We start from the raw sequence: 15,491 nt of genomic DNA, 5'->3' as shown, positions 1-15,491 counted from the left end.
ACTATACCGTTTATTTTAGCACCAGGTTATGCTTGTTTTCTGATGGAAATGACCTAGAAGAGAAGGGGAAATTGGTGCTAGAGAGAGGGTTAATTTCAAGCAAAGGACTTGAAAAGGCAATGAGAAAAGTGGAAGGATCAAGAAACCGGAGGTCGGTGGTGGTGTTATAACAGCTCCCAGGTTCTTTGACACTCCTCCCATTGAGAGATGAGGTCTATGGCTTCTCTCTTGAGTCTGGCTGGACTTGTGACTGCTTCGACCAATAGCTATGGCAGAAGTGATTCTATATGACTTCCAAGGCTAGATCAGAAAAGGCCATGTAGGAATTGTCAAACTGGCCATCCTGCCTAAAGCAATCTACAGATTCAATGCAATCCCTATCAAAATACCAACAGCATTCTTCAATGAACTAGAACACATAGTTCTAAAATTCATGTGGAAACACAAAAGACCCCAAATAGCCAAAGCAATCCTGAGAAGGAAGAATAAAGTTTGGGGGGTGCATTACGCTCATCGACTTCAAGCTCTACTACAAAGCCACAGTCATCAACACAATTTGGTGCTGGCACAAGAACAGACCCACAGACCAGTGGAACAGACTAGAGAGCCCAGCTATATACCCAAGCATATATGGTCAATTAATATACAATAAAGGAGCCATGGATATACAATGGGGAAATGACAGCCTCTTCAACAGCTGGTGTTGGCAAAACTGGACAGCTACATGCAAGAGAATGAAACTGGATCATTGTCTAACCAAATACACAAAAGTAAACTCAAAATGGATCAAAGACCTGAATGTAAGTCATGAAACCATAAAACTCTTAGAAGAAAACATAGGCAAAAACCTCTTGAATATAAACATGAGCTGTACGTGGTGTCACCCATCATTGCTGGGACAATTTAGCATTGTCTGTAAAACTCTACTGGACGAGGACAGCTTGAAGCTTGCCCCTGGCCTCGCTTGGACTCTGCCCTGTGTGCCTTTCTCCTTTGCTGATTTGAATCTGTATCCTTTCACTGTAATAAACCTTACCTATGAGGAAGGCAAAAAAAAAAAAAAAGCATGAGCAACTTTTTCCTGAATGCATCTCCTTGGGCAAGAGAAACAAAATAAAAAATGCACAAATGGGACTACATCATGCTAAAAAGCTTCTGTACAGCAAAGGACACTATCAGCAGAACAAAAATGCATCCTACAGTGTGGGAGAATATATTTGTAAATGACATATCCGACAAGGGGTTAATATCTAAAATATATAAAGAACTCACATGCCTCAACACCCAAAAAACAAATAACCCTATTAAAAAATGAGTGGAGGATATGAACAGACACTTCTCCAAAGAAGAAATTCAGATGGCCAACAGGCACATGAAAAGATGCTCCACATCGCTAATTATCAGGGAAATGCAAATTAAAACCACAATGAGATATCACCTCATGCCAGTTAGGATGGCCAACATAGAAAAGACTAGGAACAACAAATGCTGGTGAGGGTGTGGAGAAAGGGGAACCCTCCTACACTGCTGGTGGGAATGTAAATTAGTTCAACTATTGTGGAAAGCAGTATGGAGGTTCCTCAAAAAACTAAAAATAGAAATACCACTTGACCCAGGAATTCCACTCCCAGGAATTTACCCTAAGAATGCAGTTTCCCAGTTTCAAAAAGACATATGCCCCCCTATGTTTATAGCAGCACTATTTATAATACCCATGATATGGAAACAACCTAAGTGTCCATCAGTAGATGAATGGATAAAGAAGAGGTGGTACATATACACAATGGAATATTATTCAGCCATAAGAAGAAAACAAATCCTACCATTTGCAACAACATGGATGGAGCTAGAGGGTATTATGCTCAGTGAAATAAGCCAGGTGGAGAAAGACAAGTACCAAATGATTTCCCTCATCTGTGGAGCATAAGAACAAAGAAAAAACTGAAGGAACAAAACAGCAGCAGACTCACAGAACCCAAGAATGGACTAACAGTTACCAAAGGGAATGGGACTGGGGAGGGTGGGTGGGTGGGAAGGTGGGGAGAAGGGGAATAAGGGACATTACGATTAGCACACATAATGTTGTGGGGGGGGCACAGGGAAGGCAGTACAGCACAGAGAAGACAAGTAGTGACTCTATAGCATCTTACTACGCTGATGGAAAGTGACGATAATGGGGTATGTGGTGGGGACTTCATAATGGGGGGAATCTAGTAACCACAGTGTTGCTCATGTAATTGTATATTAATGATACCAAAAAAAAAAAAGGCCATGCAGCTTCCACCTGGCCCTCCTAGGGTACTTCCTCTGGGGAAATCCATCCATCATGTAAGAATTCCAACTACGCTGAGACCACCATGCTGGAAGGCCAGGTGCAGGTGCTGGTTGACAGCCCTGTCTGAGCTCCCAGTCAACACTTAGTATCAACTGCCAACCTTGTAAGTGACCATCATTGTGATCATGGATGTCCAAGCCAGCTGACCTCAGACTGCATGAGAACCTCAGACAGGAACTTTCCATTGGAGTCCTTCCCAAATTTATGACCACAAAACTGTAAGCAGAATAAAATGGTTTAATCCACTAAATTTGGCAATTACTTGCTCATAATAATAACAAGTATAACTCGAAAAACTTATGGAGCAAGGAATTGTAGATATCATGATGATAGAGTAAGAAAGCAAGAAAAACAGGAGGTGGTAGAGAATTAGATGCTTAAAATCAAGATTCAGGAGATGGTGAAGTTATTCCTTATGACAGTTTTCCCAACAAGTTATGGCTCTTAGGCTTTTCATCTTTATTATATATTTCTGTTCACAATTTTAGCCATTGGCATTTTTATTTTATGCTTGTGATTTCAATGTATGAACAGGACGAAAGACCGTTTGCATTTATTTTCTCATTTATGAGAAAATTGTCAGAAAATGTCCTCTCACTCTTTAGGATTGCTCTGAGGTCAGGATTGCTGAAACTGTGTTGTTGTTCTAATATTTCCATGTAAGTCCAAACAACTTCATGTTTTGTACTAACTGTCTGTACCATTAGTGGACCATAGAGCAAAGTATAAAAATGGTGGAGTCAAACCCTTAATTTGTCTTTTAGGAGAAGGAAAGGGAGTCTGGAAGGACACTGAACTGGGTAGTCAGGAAGACAGAAGGAAAACCAGTAGCACATGGGGCCCACAAGCTGAGGGAAGAAAAGCTTCAAGGATTGGTCAGCAACCCATGGATCTCAGTTCTTTCATCCACACAAGGATGCTATAATTAAATGAGGTAACACATGTAAATTTGATGAAATGTGCAAGATGTAAGGTGCATAAACCATTCAAGAGATTTTGTCTTTTCATCAATGCATTTCCTGAGCTGGAAAGAGCAGAGTACTGAGGGGTTGGGAGGAAAATGGGCCCTGTGTGAGGAGCAAGGGGAGGAGGAGCATCAGATGATTGTGAATAAGAGCTAGGGCCCACGCCTGAGGCTTTACATGTCATCTTGTGGTCCTCACAGCATCAGTGCACAGATGAGGAAGCTTAAGTCCATAGGACTGAGTAACTTGCCCTTGTTCAGAAAGTTGATGGCAAGATAAAGATTGGTACCTCGGTCTCTCAGACCTAAGGCTAGTTGTTGGTTCAGTGTGCTCTGGGGACACATGGAAGTGGAGTGGACAGACAACTGGAAGTGGAAGCCCCTACTTCATGACCTTTATAGTCCAGGAATTTGGGGGCAAATCATCGGATAAAAGGGAGAGAAGGAAGGGGAGGGGCTTGAGTAGGATTGTGGAAGTGATGATCTATGATGGGATTTAGGAATATAAAGCTTCAAGGTTGGTGCGATCCCAGGTGGAGAATCCCGAAGCTCTTTATGGAAGAGGTAACTAGAGTTGAGAGTCAAAGACTTGACGAATCAGAAGTCAAGGAACCAACTGACCAGGGTGTTGGATCATTTATGTGGATGACCAAGTCCACCACTTTGATGACAAGACTAAGGCTTGAAAGGAAATCTAGGAAGCTGGTGTCAAAATGCTGTGAATTCTAGTAAGAAATCTGGAGTTTTGTGGGAAAGTCAGGGAGTGCTTAATATGTCCAGACCCCTTGAACCTCAAAAATGGGGAATGTTCCATTCCTAGTGCTCCTAGAACTGAAAAGACAGCATGATGACAAGGACTTAATGCCCCAGACCTGGTAGAGCCCATAACCCCTGTCATTTATTCACATATTCATTCACATATTTACTGAGCACCTACTGTGTGCCAGGCAATGTGTTTGGAGCGTGGAGGTCCAAAGAGAGCCTAAGATAGTGTTTCTGCTCTCCTGCAGCTTTCAGTCACTAGGAAGGGAAAAATAAACAAATAAATGTCACTCTTAGAAAAACACGAATTGAGATAAAATGTAAATTACGGTTGGGGCACAACCTGTCACTGGCCTTAGGCCTTCCCTCTGGGCAAAAATGATTGCCACACAGAGTGATGCCCCTCTTCCCATCTTACATGAGCTTCTTCTGCCCTGTGGTTTCCTGGCATTAACCACTGGTATGCCTCATCCTTCCCTTAGAAACAATTTTCCACAGAAATAATTTAGACAAAGAAATGTTTGGGCACATAATTTCCATTAAGGAAAACAAAGGATGATTTTATTTCACTCTTGTTGAAACTCCAGGCTCATTCGGTCAAATCCGCACAGTCCCCCTAACCTGCCCCCCAAACCTGCCTTTATCAACGGTATTCTCGACCCTGGTCGCCCTTCCCGCGCTCCAGCACCAGCTGATCCAGACCTTATCGGACTCCTGGGGCTCGATTTCAACATCACTCCCCCAACACAGCTCGACATCAAGCCAGAATATGTCGGTAACCTAAAGCTGGTGCTCAAGAAACAGTATTTCCAGTGGAATGAACATGATCTCAAGGTTATAACCTCACCCAACGCCCATCAGTGCCTCCGCTCGGCCTGTGCGGTCGGTACTGTGCACTGAAGGTTCAGTCTTTGCCCGGTCGGTCAGCGTCCTGGGCATGGCACACTCCGATCCAGCGCGGATCAGCACGCCCGGGGGAACAGCTCCTCTGGCTTGGATCCGCACCGCGCGGGAAGCGCTCCTGCAGCCCGGCCGGCACGCGGTGCGCAGCGGCCGCCGCCGGCCCGATCAGCACCCAGGGGCGGACAGCGCCCCGTCCCCGCGCCCTCCGACCCCGGCTCTTCTTGCCCTGACTCCTTGGGACGTGGGCGCAGCTCCCGGGCCGCACCCACCCCCCTGTGAGCCCCTTCCCCCCGAAAAAGCCCCAGTTAGCCCCAAGTCTGCGGACCCCGGCCGCCGCCTTCCTGCGCGTCCCGCCGCAGGGCCTCCGCGCGAACCGGAGCCCCCGCGCCCGCCCCCCGGGAAGGCCGAAACCCGACTCTTCCCCGCCGCGCCCCTCCGTCAGGCCGGCTTCGCCAACCAGCGAATCCGCCGCCGCCCCCCCCCCACCCTCCCGCGTCCCTCCCCGCCCTCCCCCTGCGGCGCTGCCGCCCGCGCTGCGCGGCGTCCGGGCCGGGGTCGAGGTGTGTCGCGGGCGGGGTGTCGCAGGGCGTGTCACGAGGTGAGCGGGGGGGGCCGCGGGCCGCGGGAGGGAGCGCCCAGGGCCGCGCGGGGCTGCAGCTCCGCGCCCCCTCCCCCCGCCGCAGTCGGCAGGCCTTTCCCCGGAGAAGATGGCGGATCGGGCGGAGATGTTTTCTCTTTCCACCTTTCATTCGCTGTCGCCGCCGGGCTGCAGGTACGCACTCCGGCGCCCCGGGCCCTGGCAGACCCTTGCCTTTCCTCGGCCCCCCACCCTGACCCAGCCCCCAGGCTCCCCCGACCAGGTCCTTCCACCTCACCCCCGTCGCCTTCGGAGACCTGAGCCCCAGGCCCCGGTGGGGCCCCGAGCCCTGCTCCCCGCCCCCCACTTCCTCTCCCCCCACTCGGGGGCTTTTCACTTTTGTCCTCCGCATATCCCGTCCGCCAGCCCCAGTAACCACCCCCCCGACTTCCGGCCAGGATCCAGCGCCGCACCCAGCCTGGGCAGCTGACCCTGCGGGGTGGCGATCCGAGCCCGTCCCCTGAGAAGAGCCTCTCTGGGCAGGGCGCTGAGCACGCGCTCCGCCTGGCAGTGCCCTTTAAGTGTTGTGGGCCTCTCTTCGGCGGCAGTCTGGCCTGGCCGGTAGCGCCTGGGGAGGGAGGGAGAGAAATCACTGCCTAAGGCCCTGGGGGAAGGGCCCGGCGCGGGGAGAGCGCGGACCTCCCGGTGTAGGCCAGCCCCGGCTGGAGGGGGCGACCCAGCGGCCGGACCCTGCCCCCAGAAAAGGCCCCCCCCACCCGTCTGCTGCTGCAGTTTCAGCTCCTCCTCCCCGTGCTGTGCGCTCAGCCTGTCTCCCCTGAGGCCGAGGCCGAGACCCAGAGGGGCCTCGAGCTGAACGTGTCGGGCGGAGGGCTGGGGGAAGGGGGCTCTCTGGCTGTCAGGGCTCCTACGGTGAGGAGAAGCCGTTGGAGGGCAGAGCGTGGGGGATGGCAGAGGGCCGGGGGCCGGGGGTCCCCGTTAGCCCCCCTTGGGACCGGCTTCCAGGCCGGGAGTCCAGAGCTGGGCCCCCTCGGGAGCCCTGGCCCTGTCCCCTGACCACGGTCTCCTCTCCAGGCCTCCCCAGGACATAAGCCTGGAGGAGTTTGACGACGAAGACCTGTCCGAGATCACCGATGACTGCGGCCTGGGCCTCAGCTACGACTCAGACCCCTGCGAGAAGGTGGGAAGCCTGGCGCATAGAGCCCCCCCAGGGAGAGCCTCCCTGGGGCTCTGCTCGGCGTTCCCTTGGGGTTCATGGTGGGTCTGGGCCCAGCCTCAAATCGGAGTCCCCTCTGATGGCTCCTCCCTCTTGCCCTCTGGCCTGTGGTCCTCCTTGACGTCAGATTCTTCTCTCATAGACCCCAGGCCCTCTGCTGAGTGTCTCCCCAGCGGTCCTGCGGGACCCCCGTCACGGGCTACTTAAGGGGAGGGGAGGAGCACCTGTGGTGCCCTCTGTGCTCAGAACCCATCCCAGAGAGGTCTGACCCCTCCAGCCGCCTTCCCTCCGTGTCTGCCCCTCAGCCCTGTCCCCGCCTTTCACGCTTCTCTCTCTGCCTCAGGTCTCTGTCCCTGAAATCTCCCCCCCCCCCATTCCCTGCTTCTCTCCTCCCTGTCTTTCCACTTGCCTGTTTTCATTCTTTCAAGAACATTTCTGAGCAACTGCCATGTGTCAAGTGCTGGGGGCTTCCAGGTGATGGAGAAGAGGACAGGACAGGTGTGGTGCATGACCTAGTAGCAGAGAAAGACATGAGTGAGGCAGTGGCTGCTTGAGTGCCAAGGGCTGGACCCCAGCAGGAGGACACGAGTGCAGTGAGGGGGAAGGCAGTCCAAGTAAGACCAAGGCCATCAGGGAGATCTTCCAGTGGAAATGGCACACCACCGTGCCCCTAGGGAAGGGAGCAGAACCAGGCAGAGGAGGGAGGTAGGCGGGAATGGAGGCGTTGCTGGCAAAGGGATTAACCCTGTCAAGGGCCCTGAGGTCGAGGCAGGCTGGGTGAGTCCTGGCTACCAGCTGTCTTCCTTCGTGCACTCATTCGACACTCACTGAGCATGCTCCGTGGGCTGGGCCCTGTTTCCAGGGGCGGGGAGCATCTGCGCACAGCATGGACGTGGCTCTGCCCTGGCAGGGCTTGCAACTTGGTCGGGGGGACAGGGGATACAGACCAGGAACTCTTTAGTCATTGTGAATTGCGTTAAAATTCCGTGCAGGCGTCAAATGTGACAGGGTTTGGGGATGAGATGAGACTGGCAGGTGGGTTGGGGCGACTCTGAGACTCTGCCACTCGGGCTTAGGGGTTTGGTTTCTTACCAAGAACTGGAATGATCCTTGTGTATCTCAGGCAGATTAAAACAAAACAAAAAAACTGTTTTTGTTGGTGGGAAGCAGAGTGAACCGGAGGCTCCCCTCCTCGGTGTCCTCTTCCGTGGCCCCGGGGACCCGAGCTGCTGTGGCGCTGTGCCAGCTCTGCCCTGTCCTTGCTTCCTGCAGGACGGCCTCTCCCTCGGGCGCCCGGAGCGGCCACACCCCATCTGCTCCTTCCAGGATGACTTCCAGGAGTTTGAGATGATCGACGACAACGAGGAGGAGGAGGAGGAGGACGACGACGACGAGGGGGACGAGGAGGAGGAGGGGGGAGGCCCTGGCTCTGTGGCCCCGGCCCCGGAGGCCCCGTTTCCCAGCCCCTCCCCGGAGGAGCCCCACAAGCACCGGCCCACCACGCTCCGCCTGCCCCCGCTGGGAGCCCAGGTGCGCCCAGCCCCGCAGCCCCCGGAGGCAGCCCGGGCCCCCGTCCCTCCCGCCCCCCGAGCGGCGCCCCCTCAGCGCCCGCCCTCCCCGGTGTCTCCAGGACTCCCTGAACAACAACGGAAGCTTCGCCCCTGCGCCCCCAGCGTCCTGGCAGGAGACCGGGCTCCGCTCGCCCCGCCGGGAGGCCCCCACCGGTGAGCGCAGGGGGTGGGCGGCGGCGGGCACGGAGGCGCGCTGGCTGACGCACCCCTGTGTTCGCAGAGCCGCCCGGGCACGCAGGCTGCGACGGCGACGGGAACCGGCCGGGGGAGCCCCTGGCGCCCCAAGGCGGGGCCTCGCCCTCCTCAGACCCGGGCATCGAGGCCGACCTGGGCAGCCGCTCCAGCGGAGGCCGCGGGGGCAGGCGCAGCAGCCAGGAGCTGTCGTCGCCCGGCTCCGACTCGGAGGGGGAGGCCGGGCAGGCGGGGCGCGTGAGGGGCGCGCCCGCGGGCCGCATGATCTCGTCCATCTCCGAGACGGAGCTGGAGCTGAGCAGCGACGGCGGCAGCAGCAGCGGCCGCTCCTCGCACCTCACCAACTCCATCGAGGAGGCCTCCTCGCCCGCCTCCGAGCCCGAGCCCGAGCCCGAGCCCCCGCGCCGGCCCGCCTTCCTGCCCGTGGGCCCCGAGGACACCAACAGCGAGTACGAGTCGGGGTCCGAGTCGGAGCCGGACCTCAGCGAGGACGCCGACTCGCCCTGGCTGCTCAGCAACCTCGTGAGCCGCATGATCGCCGAGGGCTCCTCGCCCGTCCGCTGCCCCGGCCAGTGCCTGTCCCCCGCGCCGCGCCCCTCGGGGGGGTTGGTGTCGCCGGCCGGCGAGGCCCCCGAGGCGGCCGCAGGGCCGGGCGGCGTGGAGCTGGTGGACATGGAGACGCTGTGCGGGCCGCCGCCCCCCGCGCCCCCCGCGCCCCGGCCAGGCCCCGCGCAGCCCGGGCCCTGCCTCTTCCTTAGCAACCCCACCCGCGACACCATCACGCCGCTCTGGGCTGCCCCCGGCCGCGGCGCCCGCCCGGGCCGCCCCTGCTCGGCCGCCTCCTCGGAGGACGAGGACGAGGACGAGGAGGACGCCGAGGGCCGGCTGGGCCCCCCCGGCGCCCGGGCCGCGGGCCCCGCCGCTGCGCTGGACGCCTCGCTGGTGTACGACGCGGTCAAGTACACCCTGGTGGTGGACGAACACACGCAGCTGGAGCTGGTGAGCCTGCGGCGCTGCGCCGGCCTGGGCACCGGCAGCGAGGAGGACAGCGCCGGCGAGGCCAGCGAGGAGGAGACGGGGGCCGCGTCGCTCGGTGGCGGGCAGGCTGCAGGGGACGCCTCCCCGGACAGTCCCGGCCTCACCTTCTCCAAGAAGTTCCTCAACGTCTTTGTCAACAGCACCTCTCGGTCTTCCAGTGAGTGGCCGGCAGGGCACAGGCAGGGCCGGGCGCCCCGCTCTGACCCAGAGCAATGGGCCTGAGGCTTTCCGCAGACCCCCGGGGTGGGGGGAGGGCCACCCTGCCTCCGCCCCACCGGCTGGCGCCTCCCTCCGTCCCCACGCAGGGCCACCCACCACGGACTGTGGAGGGCAGGGGTCGTGGCCAGGCCTTCGAGTGCTTCCCTTCCCCCTCTGAGTGTCTCCGCTGCCTCTTCTCCCGTCTCTGTCTCTCAGGCACAGAGTCCTTTGGCCTTTTTTCCTGCCTGATCAATGGGGAGGAGAGAGAGCAAACCCATCGGGCTGTCTTCAGGTACAGCCTGTCCCTCGCTGTCAGCGACCCCCAACCTCAGTCTGCAGACGTTATGGGACACTGGGGAACACAGCCCAGCCAGGCCTGCCCTCCCCACTGACCTCCCACGTCTGATCTGACCTCAGGTTCATTCCCCGCCACCCTGATGAGCTGGAGCTGGATGTGGACGACCCAGTACTTGTGGAGGCCGAGGAGGATGACTTCTGGTTCCGTGGCTTTAACATGCGCACGGGCGAGCGTGGGGTCTTCCCTGCCTTCTACGCCCATGCAGTGCCTGGACCTGCCAAGGACCTGCTGGGTGAGGCCTGTCCCCAAGAGACATCTTGCCACCCTAGATCCCCTCCGCCCCACACTCGCCTGACCTAGGCCCTTTGTAATCCCCCAGGGAGCAAGCGGAGTCCCTGCTGGGTGGAGCGTTTTGATGTGCAGTTCCTGGGCTCAGTGGAGGTGCCCTGTCACCAGGGCAATGGCATTCTGTGCGCAGCCATGCAGAAGGTCAGCTTGGAGGTGGGGGTGCACCCTAGACCTGCAGGCTGGCACAGCCCCTGGAGGCTCCAGGCCTCTGTCCTCCTCAGAGGTGCCTCGCGGGCCTCGGGGCAGGCTCCCCTCCCGCTGACTCAGAGGCCTGGGCAGAGCATGTTGCTCTGCTGTCCCACTGTCACCTCCTCCCCTTCAGTCCATCCTCTCCTTGTCTGGAAATCAACACCAGCTCTCCCTGGCCTCCTGGGAGTCCTTTGCTCACTCACCCATTCACCCAGTGAACACTTGGTGGGCACCTGCCTACCTGCTGGTCTGTGATACCAGGGGAGCAGCGGGAGGCAGGGCAGCCCTGCGCCAAGAACTCCATCTAGCTCGTGGGGATGGGCAGTGGGGGCCGTGGTCCTGATTGGAGGGACAGAATGACGGAAGACGAGGCAGGCTGAGTGCAGGCAAGTGACTGGCAGGTCTTGACACTGAGGGACGGCCAAGACCACCTGTTCACGTCTTCCAGAATCAGTGCCAAGAATCTTCAAACATCATCTAAAATGTTCCATCAAGGGGAGAGAAAGACACCCTGATAGGCCCTTGAGACCCTCTCTACCCCGACTTCTTCTCCAGATTGCCACTGCCCGGAAACTGACTGTCCACCTGCGTCCTCCTGCCTCCTGTGACCTTGAGATTTCTCTTCGGGGGGTCAAGCTGAGTCTAAGTGGAGGACCTGAGGTGGGGCTGTGGGGGCCTGTGGCACAGGGGAGGCGGTGGGGTAAGGTGGGAGGGTCTGACCAGGGAATGTCCAGCAGGGATTGGTGACAGGGACCCCAGGCCACCTGCGTGTGACTCAGCTCCAACCCCTCTGCTCTAGTTCCAGCACTGCAGCCACTTCTTCCAGATGAAGAACATCTCGTTCTGTGGCTGCCACCCCCGCAATAGCTGGTGAGAACTTTACCCTGCAGAGTCCCCACAAACTGCCCCTTCCTGGTCCCCATCCCCCACCGAGAGTCCCTGGGAGCCCCACCTGCACCCACGTGGCTCCACGTGGCACCCACTCTGTGCTGGGCTCTAGAGACCCAGATCAAACGGGCTTCCATCCGGGTGGGCAGATAGGCAGACACATTGACAAGTGCTGGAAGCATCTGGGGGAGTCTGGTGGGTGTCTGTATAGGGCTCCAGTGAACAGAACTGTAAAGGTGGTTGAGTTCTGCTGGGATTCAGGAGGTGACTGAGGACCGTTCTGCAAACCTGGAAAGAAGCAGATGATGAGGTGGATCTCTTGGCAGGGAGCTGGCTGAGCCAAGGCTGAGGGTGAGGAGCACTCGGGGTTCAGGGGAGCGGCTGGGATGAGGCTAGAGGACAGTGGGAGCCCTTCTGGCTGTGTCAAGGAAGTTGTCTTGATCCCCCTGGCGATGGGGCCATGGAGTGGCATAGAGGGACAGGCTGGCTCTGGTTGCTGTGCAGAGTGGATGGACCCAGGCAGTGCCAGGAGGAGGTCAGGTGGCTGCTGAGGTTCCCAGTGCCTTGTCCTGGAGGCATTCAGGAGGGAGCAGGTAGAACCTGTGCTGATTGGATGCAGAGGCTGACCTGGAGGGAGAATCAAGCGTGATGTGCCACCTGGGTGGTGGGCAGAAAGCAATCCGCACGCCAAGTAAAGGAGCATGGGATGAAGGCCCGGCAGCTTGGAAACGTGATTTCAGTCACAGATGCAGTGAGACTGAAGTGGCCATTTGTCACATGAGTCTGGAGTGTGGGAGGGGAGACCTGGAGGGAAGGAAGCAGTTCGCAGCAGGTTGGTAGCTGCATCCGTGAGTCAAACGACATAGCCAGGCAGAGCAGGAAGAGACAAGAGACAGGAGGGACAGTGCAGGGCTTGGGGGACCACAGCCTCCTGCCCAGCCAGACGCCTGCCCACTGGGTCCTGGGTGGTGAAGACAGGAGGAGGTGACCACAGAGACAGGCGGGGCCGGCTGAGGCCCAAGAGGACATGGTGGGGTGTTAGAGGAAGCAGGTCCTCAAGGGCCAGCGGGACATAGGAAGGGCATGAGGCTGCTGGGGCTGGGGCTTGTGCAGAGGCTAGACCGGCGTGCATGTCATTTGGACACTTTCGTGGTAAAGAGAGTAAGGTGAGATCTGTCTGACCATACGGTGGGGCAGCTCTGGCGTGTGAGGACCGGCCCACGGGGCCGCCCACAGCGCGCATGGCCAGTGGGCGAGCAGAGCACTGCCAACGGTGGAGGAACAGTCTCAGCAGAGAAACAGGGCCCTCAAACTCGGGCCTCCCAGCCAGACACTGACCTGGGTGCAGTTCCATGAGTGAGAGATGGTCAGTTCAGTGGTTCAGGCTCAGGACACGGAGGTCGTGGGGAAAGGGACAGAGGAGCTGCTCTCTGGGCCCAGGCCTTCCGGATGTTTGTTGCTCCAGAGCTCCCCCAAGCCCCTGAGACAAGGAGGCACTGAAAACACTCCCTCTGCGGAGCAGGTGGCAGGTAGAGGTGTGCTGTGCGTGCTGTTTCTAGGGAGGCAGGAGCGTGTGGCACTGAAGGTCACAGACTGGCTGTGTGTCCTTGGGCGAGTTTCCAAGCCCTTCTGTCCCTTAGTGCCCCTGTCTAGAGGTCACAGATCAGGACGCCTGCTCAGGCTGTTGTGCAGTTGTGGGAGCTGATAACACAAAGCGCGCGGGATGGTGGCTGGCCTTGGTAAGCAGCATCCCGCGTTGGTGACTGTGAGCAGTTGCATCGACACCCGGCTTTGAGGAAGGCACTGGCGCATTTCTGGGCAGACACGAGCACATTGTCCTGCTACCGATGCCAGCTGGTGGGACCACAGAACCCCAGTGCAGTCTCATGTGGGCTGGATAATTTTTATTAATGTCCTGAGTGAGAAGAGGGCAGATTAAAGAATAACATGATGAGTGACAGCAGAATGGTGGGGAGGCTCCCCTCCAGGAAGACGGTTTTATAGGTGGGGGCCCATGCTGAGCCCCACGGGAGCTCAGGGAATAGCTGTGGGTTTGTAGGACCAGAAGTGGGGCTGGGCAGGCGCGAGGCGTCAGCGGTGTGGTCAAGGCAAGAGAGGGCCGAGACACTGAGCCCAGAAGACAGGCGGGGCCTTGCTCTGTGGTCTGGGGCAGGCTCTGGGCAGAGACCAGAGGCAGGCGGCCCTGGCTCCTGAAAAGGAAGAAGGCGGGGTGCCCCTGATGTGGAAAAATTAACAGATCGCTAACTCCTCACTCCTGTGTGCTTAGACTGGGACCCAGGAAGGCACCCCTAAGCCTTGAAGTCACATGACCCACGTTTCTCTGGCCTCCCACCCTCTCTCTGAGACCTCTGTTCCTGCCTTTTTCCCAAATCACTGGGGGCCCGTGGCATGGCCGTGCCCTGATGACACTCTCACCAACTCCCCCTGCAGCTACTTCGGCTTCATCACCAAACACCCTCTGCTGAGCCGCTTTGCCTGTCACGTCTTTGTGTCCCAGGAGTCCATGAGGCCTGTGGCCCAGAGTGTGGGGTGAGTGGGTGGCGGGGCAGGTGGAGAGCTAGGGTCAGCCAGTGGGGAGCGGGAGCTTGGATGGGGCCTGAGGAGGTCGGGTGCGCAGGGCTGGGTAGATGGGTGGGGTGGCGAGGTCTGGGGGCCTGGCGAGAGTCTGGGTCGCAGTGCAGGGGAGGGTCAGGTGAGAAGCGTGAGGTGGTGGGTCAGGAAAGTGTGTGTCAGGAGGGGGCGGGATTTTGGGGACAGAAAAGGCACAGGTAGAGGGGGTGGGACAGGGCACTGGGGCCAGAGAGCAAGGAACGGGGCCCAGTGTGGACTCAGGCCTGGGCCGGATCGCTGGGGGCGGCGTGGGAGGCCTGCGTGGACGGGGGCGCCCCACTCAGGGGTGGTGCTCCCCCCAGCCGAGCCTTCCTGGAGTATTACCAGGAGCACCTGGAGTACGCCTGCCCCACAGAGGACATCTACCTGGAGTAGCCGCCCGCTGCTCACCTGCCCCAGGTGCAGCGGGGGCCGGGGCGTCGGAGAGGCCAGACGGGGGGCATGAGGGACCTGGCACCGGGGAGTCTCCGGGGCCTTGTGGGGACGTTCCTTCTTGCTCCCCAGAGGCTGCAGAGAGTGGAGCCTGAGCCGCCCGCTTTCCCTGACTGTTCCCTCTTGAGTCTTCTTGCCCATCCCTTGACCTCTCCCCTCCTCAGGCCTGTCTCTGCCCCTCTGTGTGCCTGCAAATTCTCGCCCTCTGCTCTTTACTTTGGGGTCAGAACTGGGGGGGACGTGGAGGGAGGTGAGGCTCCAGGTGACCCCCTCCTGCCCCTCCCTGTGATTTATAAAGGAATTTTAATTTTTATAGTGAATCTCAAGGGATCATCCCGTCCTTAACTGCAGGGACAAAGAGAGGCACCCTCATACTGCCCCACATGGCACTCATGGGGAGCAGGGAGGGGTTCACCAGAGGGTCTTGGGGGGACTAGGAGTAGTTCTTGATGCTCACCCCAAGCCCCCCGATGATGCTGGGAGGAGGGTGCCCCACCCCGGGCCCCAGCCACACCGGCGTCTGCTTTGCCTCTGCAAACGCTCCCCGCAGCCCAGCACCTTAATAAACTCTCTGCTTGGTGTGACCCTGGCTGTTTCTGGGGGGCCCCAGATTTGGGGCTGGGGGCCCAGGTACTGCCCTTGGCACGGGGGCCAAGACCGCAGGGTGATGGGGATTTCGACATGTTTCAGCTCTGAAATCATGCAGGGTCTCTGTGGTACCACACGGGGAGCCCCTAGGGATTCTCCCTAAATGCGTTTGATGTATTTGGGGTGAGGAAGCTGAGGTCAGAGAGAGGGCACTGGTCACACTGTGCATGTTCTCCACCTGCCCTGGGGAGCACCGAGGGCGGCTGGCATGGCTCCAATCGGTGTGTGCACACTGATGAGCATGAGGGAGAGGGCAGCCGTCTGCTGACATCCTAACACTGGC

General features: G+C 58.2%; 1 protein-coding gene across 2 annotated transcripts; it reads left to right on the top strand.

The window, feature by feature from the left end:
• The first annotated feature begins 5,502 nt into the window (after positions 1–5,502).
• On the top strand, positions 5,503–15,144 carry MAPK8IP2 (mitogen-activated protein kinase 8 interacting protein 2). Of its 2 annotated transcripts, XM_057508370.1 has the most exons (12): positions 5,504–5,736; positions 6,634–6,739; positions 8,048–8,305; positions 8,406–8,499; positions 8,567–9,733; positions 9,991–10,066; positions 10,192–10,364; positions 10,452–10,561; positions 11,165–11,269; positions 11,409–11,479; positions 13,949–14,047; positions 14,431–15,144. In XM_057508370.1, the coding sequence occupies exons 1-12, from the start codon at positions 5,672–5,674 to the stop codon at positions 14,501–14,503; spliced, it is 2,397 nt and encodes a 798-aa protein (XP_057364353.1). In that variant the 5' UTR covers positions 5,504–5,671; the 3' UTR covers positions 14,504–15,144. The 2 variants fall into 2 exon arrangements, with proteins under 2 accessions (XP_057364354.1, XP_057364353.1); XM_057508371.1 differs by lacking the exons at positions 13,949–14,047; positions 14,431–15,144 and adding an exon at positions 13,138–13,762 and having other exon boundaries at positions 5,503–5,736.
• The last annotated feature ends 347 nt before the right edge of the window (positions 15,145–15,491 follow it).

Source organism: Manis pentadactyla, chromosome 10, assembly GCF_030020395.1.
Source record: "Manis pentadactyla isolate mManPen7 chromosome 10, mManPen7.hap1, whole genome shotgun sequence".
Lineage (NCBI taxonomy): Eukaryota > Metazoa > Chordata > Mammalia > Pholidota > Manidae > Manis > Manis pentadactyla.
Note: the sequence above shows the minus strand (reverse complement) of the source record. Positions and strands in the feature narration are given on the sequence as shown.

Bases quoted from the DNA above. Each gene is read 5' to 3' on its own strand.
- MAPK8IP2 (XM_057508370.1), top strand. From the start codon at position 5,672: ATGGCGGATCGGGCGGAGATGTTTTCTCTTTCCACCTTTCATTCGCTG. The intron at 8,306-8,405 runs GTGCGCCCAGCC...CGGTGTCTCCAG, and splicing joins TGCCCCCGCTGGGAGCCCAG to GACTCCCTGAACAACAACGG. The intron at 8,500-8,566 runs GTGAGCGCAGGG...CTGTGTTCGCAG, and splicing joins CCGCCGGGAGGCCCCCACCG to AGCCGCCCGGGCACGCAGGC.